This window comes from Capricornis sumatraensis, chromosome 20 (assembly GCF_032405125.1).
Source record: "Capricornis sumatraensis isolate serow.1 chromosome 20, serow.2, whole genome shotgun sequence".
Taxonomy (NCBI): Eukaryota; Metazoa; Chordata; class Mammalia; order Artiodactyla; family Bovidae; genus Capricornis; species Capricornis sumatraensis.
Window position 1 is genome coordinate 16,830,109 of NC_091088.1, and position 25,282 is coordinate 16,855,390.

Below are 25,282 nucleotides of genomic sequence, written 5' to 3' on the forward strand. Positions count from 1 at the left end.
AGAGTTCCAGAAAAACATCTATTTCTGCTTTATTGACTATGCCAAAGCCTTTGACTGTGTGGATCACAATAAACTGTGGAAAATTCTGAAAGAGATGGGAATCCCAGACCACCTGACCTGCCTCTTGAGAAACCTATATGCAGGTCAGGAAGCAACAGTTAGAACTGGACATGGAACAACAGACTGGTTCCAAATAGGAAAAGGAGTACGTCAAGGCTGTATATTGTCACCCTGCTTCTTTAACTTCTATGCAGAGTACATCATGAGAAACGCTGGGCTGGAAGAAGCACAAGCTGGAATCAAGATTGCCAGGAGAAGTATCAATAACCTCAGATATGCAGATGACACCACCCTTATGGCAGAAAGTGAAGAGGAACTAAAAAGCCTCTTGATGAAAGTGAAAGAGAAGAGTGAAAAAGTTGGCTTAAAACTCAACATTCAGAAAACGAAGATCATGGCATCTGGTCCCATCACTTCATGAGAAATAGATGGGGAAACAGTGGAAACAGTGTCCGACTTTATTTTTGGGGGGCTCCAAAATCACTGCAGATGGTGACTGCAGCCATGAAATTAAAAGACGCTTACTCCTTGGAAGAAAAGTTATGACCAACCTAGATAGCATATTGAAAAGCAGAGACGTTACTTTGCCAACAAAGGTCCATCTAGTCAAGGCTATGGTTTTTCCAGTGGTCATGTATGGATGTGAGAGTTGGACTGTGAAGAAAGCTGAGTGCTGAAGAATTGGTGCGTTTGAACTGTGGTGTTGGAGAAGACTCTTGAGAGTCCCTGGGACTGCAAGGAGATCCAACCAATCCATTCTAAAGGAGATCAGTCCTGGGTGTTCTTTGGAAGGAATGATGCTGAAGCTGAAACTCCAGTACTCTGGCCACTTCATGTGACGGGTTGACTCATTGGAAAAGACTCTGATGGTGGGCAGGATTGGGGGCAGGAGGAGAAGGGGGCAACAGAGGATGAGATGGCTGGATGGCATCACCGACTCGATGGATGTGAGTTGATTGAACTCTGGGAGATGGTGATGGACAGGGAGGCCTGGAGTGCTGCAATTCATGGGGTCACAAAGAGTCATGCATGACTGAGCGACTGATCTGATCTGAAGGCTTGGTATCATGATTACAGATGATGGTGACTTTCATAATGAGAACCGATGCTTAATAAATGCAGTTTCTTTGGTGAATTAGAATGTTTTGAAACATGAAAGTGGCAGTCATGTTTAGAGAAATAACCATATTTGGCTGGGGAAAAGGTTGGGAGCCAGTGAACTAAGTTTTTTTAACCAAGAGTTGGGTCTTTGGCTCTTTCTGGGTGACAGTTCCAATGTTACTGGGTTTCAGAACTTCAGTGCAGAGAAAGGTTAAGTGATCTTGACCTTTGGGGGTGGTGAAGGGAGCAGAACCTGTGGGCAGTAAAGGGCAATGGGTCTAAGACTATTGACACGGGTATTCTTGCACCCCGATGGCATGTATCTAGGAGGACCCCTCCCACAGTGAGAACCCAGGGCAGAGGGTCCTCAGGGAGACAGCTGCGGTTTGGGGTCAGAGGATGAGGTGGCTTCCTGAAGCTGCTTCCTTGGGTGGGCAGTGGTGAGTAGGCAGAGATGGGACAAGAAATCATTCTGACCACCCAAGGGTGGGTGCAGGGGCCTTCTAACCTCCAGTCAGCCCAGCTGCTCTTGGGTTCCAAATCAAGCACAGTGAGCAGAGAGCCATCCATTGCCCTTGGCAGGGAGAATCCCACCTGGCCAGTTGGCCCTGAAGTGGAACTTTCTCTTTGCTGCTGAATTGACCCTTTGTGAAAGCAAACCTCAAACTAGTTTTGTCTCCAGATGGCTTTTTTAGTTCTTCCCAAGTGCATTTCGTTTGGATCCCAGCATGTGGCTTTTCTCTCCCCCCTTCACTATTAAGAGACTCACGGCCAGGAACCTGAAACGGATGACATGAACGAGGTGGAAATGGCCCCTCTTCCTGATGAGAAGCACATCTGGATCAGCCCGCGGGTGATCAAACCCACGAAGCCCAAGAAAGACTCTCCCGTGAACTACATGAGTGAGTGGGGCTCTGCCCTGCTGGCCACCTCTGGAGGGGGCAGTTTTCTCTGGGGTGGACGGAGTAGGGGAGCCAGTGGGTTGAGAGGTCTCCAAGTCGACAAACATCGGGGACCAGAGTGGGGTGTAGCTTGCAAAAGCACCACCCAAACACATTTCTAAAAAATGATATTTTAAAGTCATTTCAAAAGAAGCATTACAGGAGCTGTGCTTGGGTGGCCTTCCCCCCAGCCCCCCTATGCAGTTATTTTAAGGTTAGACCTTCTCTTGTCCTTTCAGAGAGGACCAGGGCTGAGATCGGGTTCCTGTTGGGGTGTCCACCTCCCAAAGGATGAGTGAACAGGCAGCGTGGGGCCCAGCTCCCAGGGCCACCACGCACACGGGTCCTGTGGCTTGGACCTGCCTCTTTGACACCCCATGTGCTCATCTGTAAAGTCAGAGCCCTGATGACTCTTGTTAGCACTGTTTTAGTTTAGAGACACGGGTGTGTGCATTTCCTGTGTCCATATTTTAGGAGAGGCATTGTGTTCTTGACAGAGAAGAACTGAAGCAGTCACTAAGGAGCTAGGCTATGAATTCTAGACCTGGGCTGGATGTTCTCATCTGTCCCTCCTCAGCCATCTCCTTGCCAGAGCGGCTGCAGCTTGGTCAGGTCGCTGTGAGGATCCTTTGCAGTCACATGGGTCCCCAGTGTCAGCTGTACTGTGAGGTCCTCAGTGTTGCCTCTAACAGCTCCGTTAATGCGGGAAGTTGGCTGTTTCCCCAGAGACTTTTGGAGGTCCCCAGATGCCATGTTCTCATGCTCACTTCTGGTCTCCCAAGACCCTTCCCCTCCTGGGGCTCGCTTCTCTCTGCCTTTCTTTGCTCGGCTCTGATTACCCCCTCCCTGGCCCGGGTCACCTGTGTATGCTTCACCTTTACTGAAGTTTGGGGGCTCTAGAAGGCATTTTCTTACAGACACGGCACCAGGTATGGCTCCTCTGCCCACCAGTGTCTCTGTTTTCCCTCTAAACCATCACACAGCACACAACTGGACTTGGCTCTGAGCAAGAGGCCGGCTCATGCCCATCTTTCTCAGAAAGCCTTGGCTATTTTGTCAGTTGCCCTCCCGCCACCCCCCACCCAGCCGGTGTTCTTGTGGGCCTTCAGTTATGTCTCCCCTGGGCTTCCCGCCTGTTTAGTCAGTGGGTTGCAATGGCACCCCACTCCAGTACTCTTGCCTGGAAAATCCCATGGATGGAGGAGCCTGGTAGGCTGCAGTCCATGGGGTCGCTAAGAGTCAGACATGACTGAGCGACTTCACTTTCACTTTTCACTTTCATACATTGGAGAAGGAAATGGCAACCCACTCCAGGGCTCTTGCCTGGAGAATCTCAGGGACAGGGGAGTCTGGTGGGCTGCCATCTATGGGGTCGCACAGAGTCGGACACGACTGAAGCAACTTAGCAGCAGCAGCAGCAGCTCTCTGTGACCAGGAAATACCCTGGTGTCCTTGTCTGTCCAGAGGTCCCAAACTCTTTCATTATTATTTTATTTTTTGATAATGTAAAATTACAAAATAATACGTGTCTTTCTGTCAAACTATAATGCTACTCCAAGATTCTGATATGTCCCTATAAACTAAACCAAAAGGAAAACTTGGCAAAGTCCTCTTGGCTGTAGGGGAGATGACACTGGGAAGAATGGCTGGGTCCCCACTCCCTGGGCTGCACCAGGCTCGCCCTCCAGGCCCTGTGAGGCTGAGGGGAACTCAGTGTACCAGGCTGCCTTCCAGGGTTGGTTCACTTTCTCATCAAGGCTCAGAGAAACTCCTGGAGGTGGACACTGTGCCCATCCCCGTTAATAAGTGGGATTTGAACCTCAGAGAGGGGAAGTAAGTGTCCAAGGTGACAGTCCTACTGGAAAAAGGAGCCGGGATTCAAACCTCCACCCTGCGCCTGCAGCCAGTGGGTGACGCTTCTGCTCTCGTTATGACGAGGATTCCAGGATATTCCAGAAAGTTCCTCAGGGTGGGGATGGCATCTGCTCTCAGACTCATCCTCCCATTTCTTGCCGTGACAAGTGTTTCTGCATTTCTCTCCTAGCCCAAGTCGTCAAGTGTGACACCAAGATGAAGGACAAGTGTAAAGGGTCCACGTGCAACAGGTAAGGGCTGGCCCCTCCCTCTCCCACCACCTGCAGCCTTTAGACACACCTGCTCTGGGTCAGGGGTCCCTTCGTGACCTGTCGGCTGATCTGCTGTGGAAATGCCAGGTGTGCTATCGACAGGGAGATCCTGAACAATGTTTTGGTGCAGGTGGGTGCTCCTTTCCACCCTCTGCCTGAAGGGGTCCCAGAGTGACCCAGAGCTCTGGGCTGCAGCAGCGTTAGGGCAGGTGTGGCCATGGTCGGGTCCAGCACAGCTGCTGTGGGGTCCCAGTCAGCCTGCTTCCCCAGGGCCCCACCAGACGAGGAGTGGCCAGCATCTCCCCCAGAGTGGAACGAATTAATCTAGCCAATGGAGTTGCTTAGTATCATCCATTTCGGATGTTGAAAAACATCTGCCAAGAAGAACAAGCTTGGTTTTGGCAACATAGCCGCTGAGCTGCTCCTTCTGGCAGCAAATGGCCAACAGGTGCAGCGGCCACGTGCAGACCCTCAGGTTCACGGCAGGAAAACTGTGGAGGGGAGGGGTGGAGGGGTCCTTGCTCTTCTTCCTATAGGTCCTGGCGTCTGTTCATCTAAAGCTGAATCATATTATTTAAAGCACATGCTAGGTGTGTATGCCCAGTAGTGGGATTGCTGGGTCATAAGGCAGTTCTATTTCCAGTTTTTTAAGGAATCTCTACACTGTTCTCCATAGTGGCTGTACTAGTTTGCATTCCCACCAACAGTGTAAGAGGGGTCCCTTTTCTCCACACCCTCTCTAGCATTTATTGCTTGTAGACTTTTGGATAGCAGCCATTCTGACTGGCATGAAGTGGTACCTCATTTTATTTTGATTTGCATTTCTCTGATAATGAGTGATGTTGAGCATCTTTTCATGTGTTTGTTAGTCATCTGTATGTCTTCTTTGAAGGAATATCTGTTTAGTTCTTTGGCCCATTTTTTGATTGGGTCATTTATTTTTCTGGAATTGAGCTGCAGGAGTTGCTTGTATATTTTTGAGATTAGTTCTTTGTCAGTTGCTTCATTTGCTATTATTTTCTCCCATTCTGAAGGCTGTCTTTTCACATTGCTTATGGTTTCTTTTTTTGTGCAGAAGCTTTTAAGTTTAATTAGGTCCCATTTGTTTATTTTTGCTTTTATTTCCAATATTCTGGGAGGTGGGTCATAGAGGATCCTGCTGTGATTTATGTCACAGAGTGTTTTGCCTATGTTCTCCTTTAGGAGTTTTATAGTTTCTAGTCTTACGTTTAGATCTTTAATCCATTTGGAGTTTATTTTTGTGTATGGTGTTAGAAAGTGTTCTAGTTTCATTCTTTTACAAGTGGTTGACCAGTTTTCCTAACACCACTTGTTAAAGAGATTGTCTTTTCTCCATTGTATATTCTTGCCTCCTTTGTCAAAGATAAGGTGTCCATAGGTGCATGGATTTATCTCTGGGCTTTCTATTTTGTTCCATTGATCTATATTTCTGTCTTAGTGCCAGTACCATACTGTCTTGATGAGTGTGGCTTTGTAGTAGAGCCATAAGTCAGGCAGGTTGATTCCTCCAGTTCTATTCTTTCTCAAGATTGCTTTGGCTATTTGAGGTTTTTTTGTATTTCCATACAAATTGTGAAATTATTTGTTCTAGCTCTGTGAAAAATGCCGTTGGTAGCTTGATAGGGATTGCATTGAATCTATAGATTGTTTTGGGTAGTATACTCATTTTCACTATATTGATTCTTCTGATCCATGAACATGGTATATTTCTCCATCTACTAATGTCTTCTTTGATTTCTTTCACCAGTGTTTTATAGTTTTCTATATATAGGTCTTTAGTTTCTTTAGGTAGATATATTCCTAAGTATTCTATTCTTTTCATTGCAATCCTGAATGGAATTGTTTCCTTAATTTCTCTTTCTTCTCATTATTAGTGTATAGGAATGCAGAATTGAAAGAGACACGTGTAGCCCAATGTTCATCGCAGCACTGTTTATAATAGCCAGGACATGGAAACAACATAGATGTCTATCAGCAGATGAATGGATAAGAAAGCTGTGGTACATATACACAGTGGAGTATTACTCAGCCATTAAAAATAATACATTTGAATCAGTTCTAATGAGGTGGATGAAACTGGAGCCTATTATACAGAGTGAAGTAAGCCAGGAAGAAAAACACCATTACAGTATCAGTTCAGTTCAGTTCAGTCGCTCAGTCGTGTCCGACTCTTTGCAACCCCATGAACTGCAGCACACCAGGCCTCCCTGTCCATCACCAACTCCCAGAGTTCACTCAGACTCACGTCCATCGCGTCAGTGATGCCATCCAGCCGTCTCATCCTCTGTTGTCCCCTTCTCCTCCTGCCCCCAATCCCTCCCAGCATCAGAGTCTTTTCCAATGAGTCAACTCTTCGCATGAGGTGGCCAGAGTACTGGAGTTTCAGCTTCAGCATCATTCCCTCCAAAGAAATCCCAGGGTGATCTCCTTCCAATACAGTATACTAACACATATATATGGAATTGAGAAAGGTGGTAATGATAACCCTGTATACGAGACAGCCAAAGAGACACAGATGTATAGAACACTCTTTTGGACTCTGAGAGAGGGAGAGGGTAGGATGATTTGGGAGAATGGCATTGAAACATGTATAATATATGAAATGAATCGCCAGTACAGGTTTGATGCAGGATACAGGATGCTCAGGGCTGGTGCACTGGGATGACCCAGAGGGATGGTACGGGGAGACAGGTAGGAGAGGGGTTCAGGATGGGGAACACATGTACACCCATGGCAGATTCATGTTGATGTATGGCAAAACCAATACAATATTGTAAAGTAATTAGCCTCCAATTAAAATAAATAAATTTATATTAAAAAAAATAAAGCACATGCTCAAGAGAGAAGTTGTATTGTATTACCTGAAAGAGAGGGTCCTATTTTACACCATGGGGATGTGGAGTCAAGTTTGTCAGGAGAACGCTCCACTCCCCTTTGGCAGAAGTGTCCTGGGACAAAGAGCAGCTGGGATCAGATGTTCGAGGGACTCACATGTTGTCCCACCAGCCTTGGTGATGGGCCAGCAAATACTGCGAAAGTAGAACCAGGCAGTTTGGTGGTGAGATGAGCAAGAGGTGGTAGCGAGGGTGGTGGAGTAACCATCTGCCTCCACCCTGAACGTCATCCCAGAGGGGTCTCCACCCTGCAGACTCCTGGGTCTGAGATGCCCAGAAGGCTCCCGAGCTGCCCTATGGCAGTGCCGTGTCTTCCAAACTGCTGACTCATAATAAGAGCATCATGCCTGAATAGTCAGTGGGAAAAATGACAAGATTTGGAGAACTTTCGTTGTCAGACAGCATCAAAAGAGTTTCAGGATCGGAGGTAGACGGAGCCCTCCCCAAGCACGAAGAAGGCAGGGGCCTGTGCACGTGAAGCCTCTTAGACGCCTCCTGTCAAGAAATAGAGCTCAGCCCACGTGTAACCCCCTGAACTCCCATGGTGCCCTTCCTGGATGTTGCCCCATCACCTGGCACACCAGTTTTCTGTACATGACACTTTTGCAAGAATAATATTTACTGGGATGTTTGTTCTGACTTTAAAGGATATCCTTGTTCATTGTAATTCAGGAAAACAACCACCAAAACAAGTATAAATAAGATAAGTGTCCTAGAATCTTGTTAGTGTCAGTAATAATTTGATGTCGTTCCTTCCAACCTTTGTTCTGTGCTCTGATTAGGCCTATCCTATTGTACAATCTTGTATGTTACTGGTTTCACTTAAGATTTCCAAAGTCAATAACTATTCCTCAAAAACTTCATTTCTAGTGGCTGTATAATACGCTGACATTTGGCTACACAGAAATATATTTGGCTATTCCTTTGACACCTGCTGACTTACTTCCAGTTTTCCCCAGTTATGAACAGTTGGAATAACATGGAGGTCTGACTTTCTGATTTTTTTCTTGGGAGAGTCAAGAATCAAGGGATATAAATTTTTAGCTTTCTTTAAATTGAAGCATAGTTAATTTACAATGTTGTGTTAGTTTCAGGTATATAGCAAAGTGATTGTTATACATATATATATTCTTTTTCAGAGTCTTTTCCATTATAGGTTACTATAAGATACTGCATATAGTCCCTATATACAATATACAGTAGTTCTTTGTTGGTTATCTATTTTATATATAGTAGTGTGTATATATTGGAGAAGGAAATGGCAACTCACTCCAGTGTTCTTGCCTGGAGAATCCCAGGGATGGGGGAGCCTGGTGGGCTGCCGTCTATGGAGTCGCACAGAGTTGAACACGACTGAAGTGACTTAGCAGCAGCAGCAGTGCGTATATATTAATCCCAAACTCCTGATTTATCCCTTCCCCAATTTCCCCCTTTTGTATTCCTAACTTTTCTATGTCTGTGAGTCTGTTTCTGTTTTATAAATAAGTTCATTTGTATCTTTTTTTAGATTCCACACATAAGTGATAGCATATATTTGTCTTTCTCTGACTTCACTTAGAATGATAATCTCTAGATCCATCCATGTTGCTGCAAATGGAATTATTTTAGTTTTATGGCTAAGTAATATTGCATGGTATATACGTACCATCTTTTTATCCATCTATCTGTTGATGGACCCTTAGGTTACTTCCATGTGAATATTGTGACTATTGCTGGCATGACCATTGGGGTATCTGTATCTTTTCAAATTAGAATTTTTCATCTTTTCAGGATATATGCCCAGGAGTGGGATTGCTGGATCACTTGGTAGTTCTGTTTTTAGCTTTTAGGGAACCGCCATCCTATTCTCCATAGTGGCTGCACCAACTTGCATTCCCACCAAGAGTGTAGGAGGCTTCCCTTTTCTCCACAGCTCTGCAGCATTTGTTATTTGTAAACTTTTTAGTGATGGGTGGTACTTCATTGTGGTTTTAATGTACATTTTTTCTATTAGCAAAATTGAGGATCTTTTCATGTCCCTGTTGGCCATCTGGCTGTCTTCTCTGGAGAAATGTCTATTTAGATCTTCTGCTCATTTTGGGGGCTTTCTGACTGGATTATTTGTTCTTTTTTTATATTAAGCTGTATGAGTTTATATATTTTGGAAATTAATCGCTTGCAGGTCACCTCATTTGCAAATGTTTCCTCCCAGTTTGTAGGTTGTTTTTCTTCATTTTGTTTATGGTTTAAGGGACATGAATTGTTAAGGCTTTCTGGAAAGATTAATTGATATTTGTTTGTGAGCATGATCACCATCATTGAATTTTATTCTATTAAAACACCCTTGTAGTTTGACACCTGGAACTTTTAGTCTGCACATCTTTGATGATTGGTATCTGAGAACTTTTTTGGTGCCTTTGAAGCCACTTGTCTTTCTTCTGGACAAGCCATTTGTCCATTGTTCATAGAAATGTCCGTCTATTTGACTTGAATCTGAAGCACATGAAAATGGTCTTTAAAGAGGCCAAGTTGAATCTGTAATTGTGTCCATGTGTCCATACACTTCAGCTTGGGTAAATTGTGACTTGCTCCCAAACAGTGTATGCTAGATCACTGACACTTTTCTATATGTAATAATAGCTACTGAAGGGGAATAAAAACAATAAATTCATGGCGAGGTTTTATCAACGTATTTTATTCAACTTATGAAAATCATCTCCTTTCTTCCCCATCAGGTACCAGTGCCCAGCAGGCTGCCTGCACAGTGGAGCAAAGATCTTTGGGACTCTCTTTTATGAAAGTGTAAGTACGGCCAGAGCTTCTTTAAATGGCTGGCGTGGACGCCTGTCTCTGTGTTAAAAGCAGGTGGCTGGTTTTCAGGTGAACAGATTTTCATTCTGCTCAGTAGTCAAACCCACCTCTTTGTAGAGCTGATCCATGCTTATTTCTGGGGTCACAGATTTGTGAAGCCACTTTCAGGAATGGGGGCTGACCCCTGAGCCAACCAGTCTCTATGTTAGCCCCAGCGTTAATATGCTCCACTGGAGGGGGAGAAAGGGCTGTTTGTCACTGTTCTTAGCTTGTAAAGCAACGCAGATGAGTTCTTAAAGATAAGCAACCCCAGAAACAAAGACGTGTTATAGAGTGAGGTTGGAGTCAGCAGTGGGGTGAGCCTTGGCCCGGCTTTTTGGCTTTTTGTGGGTTGAGGACAAACATCTTGTGTGTTCCTGGAAATGATTGCTGACAAAGGTGAATTCAGATGTACTTACATTCCGGCCCCGCCCTGCAGGCGTCCAGCATCTGCCGGGCCGCCATTCACTACGGGATCCTGGACGACAGGGGAGGCCTGGTGGACGTCACTAGGAACGGGAAGGTTCCCTTTTTTGTCAAGTCAGAGAGAAACGGCGTGCAGTCTCTGAGGTAAATGTTCTGTGATCAGGGCTCATAAAAACTTCTTTTCTGATTGTGAAAGTATTGTTGAAACCTTGGGAAGTTCTGGACCATATAAAGAAGTGGGAAATAATAAAGATGACAATGCTATAACTCAGAAACCACCCCTATAGGCCATTTAGTATATTTTATTCCACTGGGTTTCTGTGTGTGTGTTTAATGTGTTGAGCTTTTTGTATGTTTGCTTGTTTTGTAGCTTTTAGGAAAGTTTATTCCATATTTGAAAGTTAATACTGACTGCTCTTAATTATGAAATGTACATATAGCCATTAAGATATAGAAAAACAAATAAGGAAATATTGACCCCTTCTTTCCCACTTGCTCGAGATAGTCTCGGTACACAACCTTCAAAAGCACACAGTCTTGCAGTCTGACGTGAGTTCTGAATCCTGCTTTTTCTCCCTTCCTTGTCACTGAGACCTTTTCAGACACCTCAGTAATGACTGATAGTATCTTTGAGTTTGCAGGCTAATTCTTCACTGGCATTCCCCACATACCCCCCTACCCCCGAGAATGAAGTTTACATTTTAAAAATATACCTACTTGTGTTTGCAAGATGCTCATCACATAAGGTATGTGGATGGATCACAAGGCAGACCATCCTTGCCGTCCTGACTTTTGGGGGATGGAGGGGGCATGAAGACCAGCAGGAGGCCATGTCTTGATCTGTCCATGGCATCTGAGGCATAAGGTGACCAGGAGATGGTGGAACCCACTGCAGGCTCTGGGGTCAAATGGACCTGGCTCTGCCTCCTCCCCTTCTGTGACCTGGGCTGGCTTCCTCATCCCTTCTGGCTGGCAGTGCCCTGATATTTAAATGGGGGCCATGGTAGGACCTGAGGCTGACACCCAGCTAACCCACCACAGGGCAGAGTGTCAGGGACCCCGGTCAGCGCGCCCCCCAGGGTCTGTGGCAGGAAGGCGCTCAGCAGACGCTTCTGTGGTTGTTACAAGGTGGTATGTCCATGTCCGTTCGAAGCAGTGAGGCCACTCAAAACGTTTCAGAAACGATGTGAGTCATTCTGCTTGGAAAGGCCTGGTTCTTCATCTTCAGGCAGTGTTGCAATATTCCTTGTTCTGTCTTAGCTGGGGATTTGGGGGTTATATAAACAAAACAAAACAAAAAAGAGCAAGGAAGTTTAAACGAAAACCAAGAAAATATTCAGAGATCGATTGGGTGACCTCAACACCAGCCTTGGTGAAGCTCACCAAGGTGGAGCTGTGGGCTTGGGTGAGGGTTCAGGTCTGTGTTGTCCAGGATGCCTGTCCTGAAGCTACTTCTGGTCTCCTCCAGTGGCCAGCTTTGCATCTAGAGTGAGGCTGTTCACGTCTTAGAATTCAGGGAGTCTGTGAACACAAGACAGATGAAAGCTTTAGCTTCACTGACCTCTAACTGAAATGTAGTATTGTCTTCCTTTATGGATATTTAGCCCCACATCTAGCTAGCACTGCTACAAGTCCGCTTGCTGGAGACATCTTGAAACATTCCCTGCCATCATGGTCCCTCAGTGACAGAAGTTAGAAAACCTGCCTCTTGATTCTGGTTTTAATGCATTAGTAATGATGCACAGCCATTAGGCTAACACAAATTTGTTTTCATACTTTGATAATGATATTAATAATACATGACTTCCTTTTAATCTTTTAAATGTATCATATGCATTTAAAAAGCATTGTTCTGAGGAGGCGTCCAAAGGCTTTACCAGGCCTCTAGAGGGATCCTTGGCACGAAGAAGATTAGTGAGCTCTGTTCTAGAATGTTCTCAGTCTAGACCTTGCTCTGGAATATCCTACGGGCTTTCATGGTGATGGGAAACAAGTAGGAAGACATGAAATTGAGGCTGAAATAAACTAAGTACAGTAACAAGGGTGCATGTTTAGAAGCAGTTCTGTTTTGCATTTATCTAATGTTTCCTTTTACAGCAAATACAAGGCTTCCAGCTCATTCACGGTGTCTAAAGTAAAAGGTAAGCTGGACAGTCTTCTGTTATATGACCGCAGTCCACAGTTTACCCTGAAATTTTGCTCCCCTTAGTTACTGATTTAATGGTTATCATAGCTGCTGATACTGCTTTTCTCAGCATTGCCACAGTATTGAAGAGGTTCCCGAGAAGGATTCTTTAGCTAGTTTCTAAACATATCTGAACTTGGCATTGGCCCTAGATGGCTAAGGCTGAAACACAGGCCCGAGTTCCCAGCTGACTATCACAGAAAGACTATTGCCTGGGTCTAGAAGGCAATGGCACCCCACTCCAGTACTCTTGCCTGGAGAATCCCAGGGATGGGGGAGCCTGGTGGGCTGCCATCTATGGGGTCACACAGAGTCGGACACGACTGAAGCGACGTAGCAGCAGCAGCAGCAGCAGAGTAGCTAACAGCCTTCATAGGCAGTTTGATTTCTCCTGAGTGGTAGTGGCTACCTGGAACATTGTGTTGAGAAGGATTCTGAGGTCCAGTTCTGTGCTCAGCAGAAAACGGAGCTGGAGAGGTTAGTCATGTCTGCCACAGAGGAGAGAGTGAAACCTGGGGAAGGACGTGGCCTATATTTGCTGTATCTCGTCCAGCTTTGTACATGACCTGCGGCTTGTTCCTTTGGCAGGGCGGCATGTGACCATGGGAGAGCAGGCTGTAGTCAGAACTGGGGTTGGGTTTGTAGTTGCCCAGACCAGGCACTTTCCTGGAGGGGCTCAAGCAGGCAGGGGGTGCATGGGCACACCACCAACATTCCCCTCCCCCCTGGGAAACTGCCCGCCTGCCCTTTCTTCCTTTGGGAAAGCCATGCTTGTCATTTGGCCTGGATACCAGACAGGTTGTTGTTCAGTTGTTCAGTCGTGTCCGACTCTTTGTGACCCCATGGACTGCAGCACGCTAGGCCTTCTTGGCCTCCACTGTCTCCTGGAGTTTACTCAAACTCATATCCACTGAGTTGGTGATGCCATCCAGCCATTTCATGCTCTCTCGTCCCCTTCTCTCCTGGATACCTGACTACCTGGTTAGATATCTTTATAAAAATATGTAGCAGCATTTTACCGTATTACAAAATTAATACCTATTTATTCCAGATAATTTAAAAATATGGAGAATCAGTAGGGAAAAAAGAAAAAAGAAAACCTAAATTCCACCACTCAGAGATAACTACTCTGAACATTTTGGTGGATTTCTGTAGAGTTTATTTTCCCTCTGCATTGAGTATATACATTGATAATATGTACATTGATATGTTTTTAAAAATTGAAATTGGTAGCCTGATTTATTTTTTGAATAATAATATACCAAGAATAGACTTCTATACCTTTAAGTGGACTTCTGAACCTAATTTTAATGGTCTCCCCAGCATCCCATTGTATAACAGACCCTTGTTGGACCCCTGCCTGTCTAGATGATAGGCTCTGCTAGAGGTAGGCAGACTACAACCTTCAAGGCCAAACCCCACCTGCCATCTGTTTTGTAAATAAAGTTTTACTGGCATGGAGCCATGCCTATTCATTTCTGTGTTGCCTAAGAATGGTTTTTCAACAGTACGTGAACTGTGAACTTCCAGATGTTCAAGCTGGTTTTAGAAAAGGCAGAGGAACCAGAGATCAAATTGCCAACATCTGTTGGATTATCGAAAAAGCAAGAGAGTTCCAGAAAAACATCTATTTCTGCTTTATTGACTATGCCAAAGCCTTTGACTGTGTGGATCACCACAAACTGTGGAAAATTCAGAAAGAGATGGGAATCCCAGACCACTTGACCTGCCTCTTGAGAAATCTGTATGCAGGTCAGGAAGCAACAATTAGAACTGGACATGGAACAACAGACTGGTTCCAAATAGGAAAAGGAGTACGTCAAGGCTGTATATTGCCACCCTGCTTATTTAACTTACATGCAGAGTTCATCATGAGAAATGCGAGGCTGGATAAAGCACAAGCTGAAATCAAGATTGCCGGGAGAAATATCAATAACCTCAGATATGCAGATGACACCATCCTGCATTTAGTGAAGAAGAACTAAAGAGCCTCTTGATGAAAGTGAAAGAGGAGAGTGAAAAAGTTGGCTTAAAGCTCAACATTCAGAAAACGAAGATCATGACGTCTAGTCCCATCAATCACTTCATGGCAAATAGATGGGGAAACAGTGGCAGACTTTATTTTGGGGGGCTCCAAAATCACTGCAGATGGTGACTGCAGCCATGAAATTAAAAGACGCTTACTCCTTGGAAGAAAAGTTATGACCAACCTAGACAGCATATTAAAAAGCAGAGACATTACGTTGCCAACAAAGGTCCATCTAGTCAAAGCTATGGTTTTTCCAGTAGTCATGTATGGATGTGAGAGTTGGACTATAAAGAAAGCTAAGCACCAAAGAATTGATGCTTTTGAACTGTGGTGTTGGAGAAGACTCTGAGAGTCCCTTGGACTGCAAGGAGATCCAACCAGTCCATCCTAAAGGAAATCAGCCCTGAATATTCATTGGAAGGACCGATGTTGAAGCTGAAACTCCAATACTTTGGCCACCTGTTGTGAAGAACCAACTCATTGGAAAAGACCCTGATGCTGGGGAAGACTGAAGGCGGGAGGAGAAGGGGGCGACAGAGGATGACATCACTGACTCAATGGGCATGAGTTTGAGTAAACTCTAGGAGTTGGTGGTGGATATGGAGGCCTGGCATGTTGTAGTCCATGGGGTCGCAAAGAGTTGGACACAACTGAGCAACTGAACTGAACTGAACTGAAGGCTGGTTTCTGCTACAACAGCAGAGCAGAATGGTTATAACACAGATCATAGGGCCCAGGGAGCTGGAAATATTTACTCTGACTCTTCAAGAAAGAGTTTGCTGAGGCCTGGACTAAACAAGGACAAGCTGTTAGAGATCACAGGTATTCAGTATTAGAAGTGCTTCCTTAGACACAGCATTTGACCTTGAAGGAGTCACCTATCCCTCAGGAAGGGTTTGAGCAATGAACTGAGGCTGGAAATCAAAAAACCAGACCTTCAGCGTGTCCTGTGCAGCCTCAGGGGGTCTCTTAGCTCTTGTGGACCTCAGTTTCACCATATACATAATTAGAACAATACCTTCCATGAGGATCCAGCATGATTAGGTAGAGGGAAAGACTTCAAAGCAGAAAAGCACAATGCTGGCCCCACAGAGAAACTGGTAAGGGTGACGACCTTTGACCTGGAGACACACTTCGGCTGTGGGTTTTGTCTCATCCCTAGAGTGGCCCTGGGGGAGGAGTCGGGAGCACTGGTGCCTGGTGCCTGCTGGGTGCTCAGCCCAGCTCTCATCCGAGTTCAGAGGCCCAAGTAGCCCCAGGACCAGCAGCCCCTTTCACAGTCTGGAAGCCTGAGGCTCAGGCCCGCCCATGACCTGTCGTTCCCATTCACAGTGCAAGACCTGGACTGCTACACCACTGTGGCCCAGCTCTGCCCATATGAGAAGCCGGGGACACACTGCCCAAGGTAAGGCTCCCTGGCATCTGGATTTGCAAACATGGGGTCTGAGAGAAAAAGGGCCAGGCTGGGCTGCGGGGTGGGTGGGGTGGTCACCGCACGCAGCCATGCACGGCTGAGTTCTAGACGTGGCCCTGGCATGTGTCCGCCTAGGAAGTCATTTGCTTTGTGGTCTGAGTCAAGGACCCACCCGACTTCTCCCTGAGACCACTCATTCTCAGCCCTGGCTGAACACTGGACTTGCCACAGAGGCATTAAAAGGACGAATCCCAGTCTCCAAGGGTGGCCCAGGAGGGCATCACATCTTTAGAAGCTTCTCTGTGAGTCCCTTGTGCAGCCGAGTGCCTGCGGCCTGCCATGAGGAACCTAACTGAGAAGATGATTTTGCCCCGCTCACTGTTGCATCCACTAGCAGGAGAGAGTGTGTGCTTAGCTGCTCAGCCGTATCTGACTCTGCGACCCCATAGACTGTAGCCCTCCAGGCTCTCCTGTCCATGGGATTCTCCAGGCAAGAATACTGGAGTGGCTTGCCGTGTCCTCCTCCAGGGGATTCTTCCCAACCCAGGGATCAAACCCAGGTCTCCCACTTTGCAGGCGGATTCTTCACCGTCTGAGCCACCAGGGAAGCAGAAGAGAGTATTTGACTTCATTTGCCGCCAAGCTCTTCCCAGGCCCCAAGACAGAGCTCAGTGCCTGTCATTCTTGACCCCTTAGATCAGCTGAGAACTCTGGAAGCTGGTTGACACTGGTCCCCTTGGAATCTGCTCTTTGATTCTTATATTTGATCTGTGATGTTTTCTATGGGTCACTTTAGAACGAGCTTGTTAAAATCCAGCTTTTGGGAGGTAAAACTTACACGGTGAAATCCACCAGTAATAAGTATACAGTTGGGTGTGTTTTGAACAGTGTACACCACAGTCCCGATAGAGGACATTTTCATCACCCCACCAGGTTCCCTGTAGTCCGTTCCCCTGCCTCCGCTCTCTCCTGTATCTCTGCCAGCCCCTGATCTGCTTCCTGTCCCTATAGTCGTGCCTTTTCTGGAATCTCATGTACATGGAGCCATCACAGCAGAGACTTGGGTGTCTGGCTTCTTTCACTCCGCACGATGCTTTGCAATTCATCTGTGTCCTAGAGCCAACGGGTGATTTGTTTCTTCTTTTACGTTGCCGAGTGGTGGTCCACTCCGTGGATGTACTGCAGTTTGTCTAAGGAGTGAGTTTTATACGCATCTGCCTAAACCTTACTTGGCTGGTTTTTGGAAGATGGTGCATCATAACTAAAGAAGAGGTGCTTCTGAAGTACCTATTAGACCCTCTCAGAAGATGGGGGATGTAGCACCCCCTGAGCCCTTCTCCTGGGCCTGGAGGCCTTTGGGTTCTCCAAGGGAAAGACTGACCTTAAAACCAACAGGTGAGGACTTCCCCGGTGGCCCAGTGGTTAGGACTCTTGCTTCCACGGCAAGGAGCACGGGTTTGATCCCTTGTTGGAGAACCAAGATCTTGCATGCTGGGTGCAGCAGCCCCCCCAAAACCTAACAGGCAGAGAACCCCCAAGGGTGAGCAGGAGGAACCCCAGGAGGGTGCTGATGAGGGAGAGGGGCCTGGACTGGGCCCCGGACTCCTCCCCTTGGCTACTCACGTTCCCCTTGGGGCTTTCTCACTGCCCACTGCCACCTCCACCACCACGCTGACCCGCCTTGAATATTCAAGGGAAAACATCCCTTTAATATTTTCCCACATGTTAAAGAGAAGCAGAAGGAAGTAATTTCAAAAAGTACAAACAAAAAGAAAAACTTGACATACTACAAGTATCCAAAATGTTTCTGACCTCTCATTCTAGAAGCAGGAAAGAACATTCTTACCCAGATTCCCTTTTTTTTTTTCTGTTTAAATCTCAGACACATCCTCGTTCTCTCTGCCCACTCTGCCCCTTCGCCCCAAAGGACCCTTTCCACTTCCTGGTCGCTCTGCCTGGCTCTCTTCCCCTTCAGCATCCTGCCTGTCTCTGGGCCAGAGGGCTTCCGGCCGCCTTTTTGGTTTCTTGGTCCCTGGGCTCCAGCCCATGTGTGCCTGTTCCAGATGAAGACAAAAGACCTTTTCTTAAGTCAAGCTTGTGCTCTTTCTTGGTTTGAGAGGCTCCAGTTTGAGGCACTCTCCTCATCCCCTGTGGCAGGGATGTGGTGACTGACACAGCAGTGAGCAAACCCTTCCTGCCCCAGGTTATCAGTGTTCCCTTCCTGGAATATTCTGTGACTCACAGAGGTGAGCACCCCCACCCTTTCCTCCTCCAAAACAGGGAAGTGGCCTGAAAAAAAATCTATTGATTACAATCTCTATACGGTACCCGCAGTGTGAAGCGGCCAACGCCCAAGAATGGGAGATACAACCCCCTACAATTGCATACTCACCTCTGTTAGATTTTTGTTTCATTTCACCTCGTTGTTTGTGCATGTCTTTTAATATGAAGAGCTTTTTTTTAAAAAAAAAATTTATTGCAGTATAGTTGACTTACAATGTCGTGTTAGTTTCAGGTACACAACAAAGTGAATCAGTTATGCAAGCATCTGTTGCTGTCGTTCAGTTGCAAGGTAGTGTTAGACTCTCTGTGATTCCATGGGCTGCAGCATGCCAAGCTTCCCTGTCCTTCCCCGTCTTCTGGAGTTTGCTCAGACTCATGTCCATTGAGTCAGTGATGCCATCCAGCCGCCTCATCCTGTCACCCCCTTCTCCTCCTGCCCTCGATCTTTCCATCTATATCTACTCTTTGCGATTCTTTTTCCTTATAGTCATTACAGAGTGCTGAGTATAGCTCCTCATGCTACACAGCAGTATAGAGCGGGGTATTACAGTAGGCCTATTTTATCTATAGTCGTGTGTATATGTCAATAAAATTCTACATTTACTTTTAGGAAAAGGAAAAATATCTTTTATCACTGCTAGGGTGAGAGAGGTATATATGTATTTTTTCTTAAAGGGTAGACTGTGGTAATAATTGTCTTTCCTTTAAGTACTAAATCTTGATGAGCAAATAAAGAGGGCCAGCTGCTTTTCTCAAGAAGTTTTGTTTTCTGCTGATGATAACCATTCCCTAAACGCTTCTTGTTTTCCAGAGTTCACTGTCCAGCGCACTGCAAAGACGAGCCGTCCTATTGGGCTCCCGTGTTTGGAAGCAACATCTATGCAGACGTGAGTATTCTGGCCTTATCGGTGACCGCCCCACAGAAACCGCGTTCCAGGGTCTGGACATCAGAAATTTAAAATCTCATTCCTGTGCCTCTAGATAAATTTATACTATCCATTTCTGCTACCAGTGCTCTAGTTTCTGCATTTTCAGAAGTATTTGTGCTTCCACCAATGTGTGCTAATGAACACAGACATGGGTGTGCCTCCTCTTACCCAGACATCTCAGAGTCTGGTGAACTGAGTCCTGCTCCCTCACTGACAAGCTCTGCTCATGTGGAGGCTGCCAGGCCTCACATACTGCACCGCCCCAGATGCTTCATGGCCTTTCTGGCTCTCCTGACGCTTGTGTAGCTGTTGGTCTTCTCTGCACATTGCATTTCTTTTTGGCTGTGTACATACCCTGAACTAAAAGCACACAGAAGAAAATGCAAACTACCACCAATTTACTACTGGTAATAACCACTCTTACTATATTCCATTTTTCCATCCTAACTTTAGCAAGGAAACTTTAGCTTGATTGTTTTTTAAGTTTTATTGAAATATAATTGATTTACAGAGTTGTGTTAATTTCTCCTGTACAGAAAAGTGAGTCAGTTATACATACATATTCTTTCTCATGCTCTTTCCTATCCTGGTTTGTCACAGGATGATCCATCTTACAGATAAGAGTTTGCAGATGTGGCTCCTACAGAACAAGGTCTCTCTCTCCTGTGCTCCAGGGTTTAGGGACATGGTGACCCAGGAGATGTGAAAACGGTCACAGCTCTGCCCAGCAGGCTCTGTGATCTTCTTGACCAAGCCATTCACCTCTCGGTAGAATGAGCCAGGGCTGGGGTTTTCTAGTTCAGGGAATCCTCTAGATCTGAAAGTCCGTGAGTAGGTCAGCTTCACTCAACCCCAGCTGATGTTCTTGCTCCGCTTTCCTCATCTTCACGTCTGTAGCTCCCCTGCGTCCACTATCGCCACCCCCGCCTTCGCCTCCGTCTGCCTGCATTTATTCTAGACCCCTGTGATGTCAGCTCACCGAGTTCTGTAAAGTCAGAGCAAACTTCATGACTGACCTTCCCCCACCCCTCATCTTTCCTTCCTCTCCTCTTTAAATGAGCCTTTTTTGTTTTCTCCTTGAAAGGTGCTTAGCCAAAATGGAGCTCTAAAAGTTTAATGAAGGAATAAAACAACGTGAATCAATTGTTATACCAAATATTCAAGCCAAAACCTGCTACTGAAAGGCAAAGTCTTTGATTTTCAAGTGCTTTAAATATAAAAGGATGAGCAAGATGATTCTAGTAAAGTACAAAAAGACAAATAGATAAAGCAGGATGGCAATATTGCTATCTGATAAAGTGGAATTTAAACATACTGAATGGGACAAGACAGTCCGTTACGCAGTGGCACAAAAGGTACAATTTATGTGTATGTGACAATCAAGTCCATATCCTCCAAACAGTGTAGCAGCTAAACACATAAAGAAAAAAAAAAAATCTAGAAATGCAAGGAGAACTTGATGAAATTTTAATAATAATACGAGGCTACATTTTACTTTGTTATAGGTTCTTAAAAACACCATCACTAGGTGTTGTTACTCCCATCTTACAGAGACGGACAGGGAGGCTCAGAATAACCTGCCCCAGATCACGCCACTGGCAGTGGCGAAGGCAAGATGCAGACGAGGTCGTGTCTTGTCTTTGGGTCTGTTCCGCCTGCATGAATGTTGCTGCACTTATGAATACACAGGTGTGAGCAGGCCTGTGTGAAAACCTGTATTCAGTCTCTAACTAAGTTATTCACTAGGATTTTGAGCTTTTGACATCACTGTGCCGGTGCCCGTGACAGGGCTTGGCATATAATAATTGTTCAATTAATGTTTGTTAAAAGAATAAGTAGATAAAAATACTGCAGTAGTCACTGCCTAAACATCTCTTGAGAAAATTTTGAAAAAAAAAGGAAGGAAGGAAGGGAGAAAGAAGGAGAAAACTACCTCCGTTTCAGAGGCTCTTTTCTGGCCTCGGTTTCTAGGTCACTCTGTATTCTGGGAAATGATGATGCCCCTGGAAAATGTCTGTTTAGCTAAGAGATTTATTTTGGGAGAGTTGTCTCCAGGCCTTCGAAGGGCCCAATAGTGCCTCCCTCGGCGAGCGTTACTTGGCAGACCCCGCACTTTGTGGTGAGCTACAGGCAGGAGGAGCACCAGGGTGCAGCCTGTGAACCACGTCTGGGTCAGAAAATGCGAGAAACTCGAGCCCCAGCTGTGACACTGAACAGGCCTGGGATGGTGGACAAGCCTTGCCCTGCTCTGAACCTCAGTTTTCTTATCTGTCTCATCTCCCTCTGCGGCTCCTTGAGTTCTCACACTCCTGCGTGCACCAGAATCCCCAGAGAGCTTGTTCAGACAGAGTTCCGGGTCCCCCCCCCACCCCCCCCGCATTTCAGACTCGGGGTTTTGGGGCAGAGCCAGGGAATCTGCATTTCTAGCAAGTTCCCTGGTGGTGCTGATGCTGCTGGTCTGAGACGGCACTTCAAGGACCCCTCGGTTGGAGATGACTGTTGTGTGGGAATTTCCAATAGTGGCGGTGGTGAGAGCAACGATTGTGGTGGTGTCTGTCTTGTCACCTGACATCTGTTGAGCACTTGCCGTGTGCAGGCCTGCATTCAGCCTTTGATCTTTACACAGTCACCTTGCTAGCCCCCCTCGGGCTCTTACTGACCCCTGTGGAATAGTGTGCGGCTTGCCGGCTCTGAGCGGCAGTCCCGGCTCTGCTGTTTGCCAGCCCAGTGATTTGGGGCAAGTCTTTAAACCCCTGTTAAGAGGGAATAATAGTGGTGGTGATGATGGTGGCCATGATGATGATGACGATGATGATGATACTGTGTAGGTTACTGGGAGTTACTATATCAATCACTTGAAACACTCAGAACTTGTCCTGTAGTGATAAATGCTCAGAAAAATTACCTATGATGATCCCTGCTTTATGTTGAGAAGATAGAGCCTCTGAGGGTTAAAATAGGTCATCCAAGGCCACACAGCCAACCAGTGGTGGGGGCAGGGCTGCTGAGACTGGATCTCTGTTGATAGTGCTTGTGAATAAGTATCCAGATACCGGTGATGCGGATATGTTGGTGTTCGAGAAGACTCTTGAGAGTCCCTTGGACAGCAAGGAGATCAAACCACTCAATCTTAAAGGAAATCAACCCTGAATATTCATTGGAAGGACTGATGCTGAAGCTGAAGCTCCAATATTTTGGCCATCTGATGTGAAGAGTTGACTCATTGGAAAAGACCCTGATGCTCGGAAAGGTTGAGGGCAGGAGGAGAAGGGGACGACAGAGGATGAGATGGTTGGATGCATCACTGGCTCAAAGGACATGAGTTTGAACAAACTATGGGAGATGGTGGACAGGGAAGCCTGGCATGCTGCAGTCCGTGGGGTCGCAGAGTGGGACATACCTGAGTGAGTGAACAACAACGAAGTTGGTGTCGCCTCGGGTCTTGAGAGAAAGCAGATACCTTGTACCTTTGGGGAAGCAGAGGCGAGAAGAGACGTGTGGGAGGAGGAAGCGGGAGGAGAGTGTTTGTCTGCCATCAGCAGTGGAAGGCGTGTGCAGTGATCACCAGCCCATGCAGTGAGGAGGATGAGGTGCTGGGTGTGAGGGTCCCATGCCTGCTGTTATCATGGGAACCTCTGTACCCCTGGTGCCCAGACACCCTCGGGGGCCAGGGCAGAGGACCGTCCCAGAGGCCCCAACACTGGAGCTACCCAGCCTTTTGGCAGCTGTGGTCAGAGGATATGCCTTCTGGGCAGGCCCTGGGTCTGGTCACTCACAGAGCATGAGCAATACAGAGAGGGAGACGGAGGAACCCCAAGTCCTGCCCACTGGGCGGACAGTGAGCCCCAGCTCAGCCCTGCAAACAGCGAACGTAGGAGGATTCCACAAAAATCATTTCCTTTGCCCAGTCTCCCTGCCTCTCTCTGAGATGGGGCAGACTTATTGCTTGTTAATTTTCTAGGGACACAAACCCTTCTGAGAACTGGAAAGTTGTGGATCCTTCCGCTGAGGAGGTGGGGGTGGAGAAGGCTTCATAGTATTGATAAAGTTGACCAACCATCCCAGTTTGCCTGGGATGCTGGGTTTCCCAGGCTCAGTGCTAAAACCTTGAAAGTTCTTACCCTCTAGGCCCACAGAGTTCTGTCTGTAGCCTCAGGGCCTTGCAGATGCCCTGGAGCCTGCTTCAGGCTAAGGAATCCGGCCATTATCTGTTTAATGTATGAACTGAAGACAAGATATGTTCACGCAGGATTAGAAAAACTGGCCTTCAGCGCCTCAGGTCAGTCAGTGGTAGGAAGCAAAAAATCCGGTTCTCCCATCTTTAGTGTGAGGGTGCCAGTCGGCTCTGAGACTCTCCAGCTTCTAACAGCAATATTAACTTCCCAGGGAGCAGGCAGGGCAGGGCAGGGCCTTCTACTGTGAGTGTTTTTTTCTCCTTCTGCAAAACCAGCAGCTTGTCTGGAATGGCCTGGATTTGGAAGGGATGTGGCAGGAGCTGGCAGTCTGCAGGGCTGTTGGGTCTTTCTCTCTACCTCTGACCCTCCAGTCTACCTCTTGCAAGGACCCTTGGAATTCCACTGGACCCACTGGGGTAATTCAGGACCCTCTCACCTCGAGGTCCCTAGCTTCGTCACATCTTCAGAATCTTTGTGCTGTGTCGAGTCACGTGCCCCCATGTTCGGGGATGGGGTGGGCATCTTCAGCGGGCATTTCCATTATTCTGCTGACCACAGAGGCCCAGACTTGACCCTTAGCCCCATCTCATTTGGAATCATTACTAAACCATGAAGTGTCTTCAGGGCCTTGGCAATGTTGTCCAGTCTCACTGAGCCTGTGTTTCTGGACTACAAAATGGGAATAAGATAGTCACCCATCTCACTGGAAGATGAAATGAGATGACAAGCAGAAAGCAGCCCAGGGCTGGTACTCAATAAGCTCAGTGGACATGAGCTCTGCTCACCGTGACGGAGCCTGTTGACGCCACAGATGGGTTGGCTGCACCTGACCAACACTCAGCCTCAGGCTTCACTCCAGAGCAGCTGAATCTGTGGGGTCGGGGGGGAGGGGGGATAGGAAGGGCATCACCAGGTAAAGACGCCGCAGCTGCAGTGAGGGTGGAGGCTCGCTGCCAAGGCCAGTGTCAGAGTCCAGCACAGGCCAGACGAGGGACCGCAGAAGGGTGTTACCTGGAGTCGCCCTCAGCATCACCTGGCCCTCACCTGAGGGGATGGTTCTGAGTCTGTAGGTGTATCAGGGTGAAGTCCAGGAGCCTGCATCTTTCAGAAGCACTGGCCTCCCCAGCCCTGAATGAGTCTCCCCAGCTTTGAGAAACGTTGATTAATTACTCTCAGACAGCCCAGTCTGAAGAGCGTTTTTCTACTGGATAAGTCAAGACCCTAATGGAAGTTGAACCCGACGATTGTCTTACCCAGGGATTGGATGACTTGACGACTTTAGAAAACAGCATCTCCTGCCCTTGCTTGAAACACAGGGGCTCATGTGGCACCTGGAGTGAACCCAGAGGCCCCCACGGCCCTCACGGCCCGGAGTGACTGGCCCCTGCTTACCTCCTCCCGCCTCTCCTGCCGCTTTCTGTCTGACTCACTGTGTTCCAGCCACCCGGGCCCCTTTTTCTATTCTTTGGATATGACAAGTTCAAGTTCAGTGCGCTCCAGGGCCTTTGTACGGGCTGCTCCCTCTTCCTGGGACACTCCTCCCAGACTTCCCATGTCCGTGGGAGTCTTCCCGTATTAACTGTTCTAAAAGAGCCTCTTAATCTTATCTCATGATCAGGTTTTGTTTTCTTTATGGGTGAGTTCCTCATTTGTGTATTTGTTTGTCTGTCTCTCTTGACTCCGTGAAGGCAGAACCTTTATTTTGTTCCCCCCGAATCCTCTTGCATCTAGTACAGTGCCCGGCACATAGTAGGTGTTCAGAAAATGTTTGTCAACAAATTAACAAATGAATGAGGGATGAGGCCAGATCTCCCTGGAGAGACCACGGAGGAATCGAGGTAGTGATGGTTACTTCCTAGGGCTTGGTGG

The 25,282-nt window shown here is 46.9% G+C and overlaps 1 protein-coding gene across 2 annotated transcripts in view; it reads left to right on the forward strand.

Moving 5' to 3' along the window:
• CRISPLD2 (cysteine rich secretory protein LCCL domain containing 2) overlaps positions 1–25,282 on the forward strand; it is a 69,760-nt gene that overhangs the window by 30,327 nt on the left and 14,151 nt on the right. The window contains exons 7-13 of one of the 2 annotated variants that reach the window (XM_068991860.1): positions 1,923–2,063; positions 4,147–4,207; positions 9,858–9,924; positions 10,412–10,542; positions 12,496–12,539; positions 15,945–16,017; positions 19,121–19,196. In XM_068991860.1, the coding sequence (XP_068847961.1) occupies positions 1,923–2,063; positions 4,147–4,207; positions 9,858–9,924; positions 10,412–10,542; positions 12,496–12,539; positions 15,945–16,017; positions 19,121–19,196 (593 nt within the window). The remainder of the gene's footprint in view (positions 1–1,922; positions 2,064–4,146; positions 4,208–9,857; positions 9,925–10,411; positions 10,543–12,495; positions 12,540–15,944; positions 16,018–19,120; positions 19,197–25,282) is intronic. The other variant, XM_068991861.1, reaches the window with a different exon arrangement.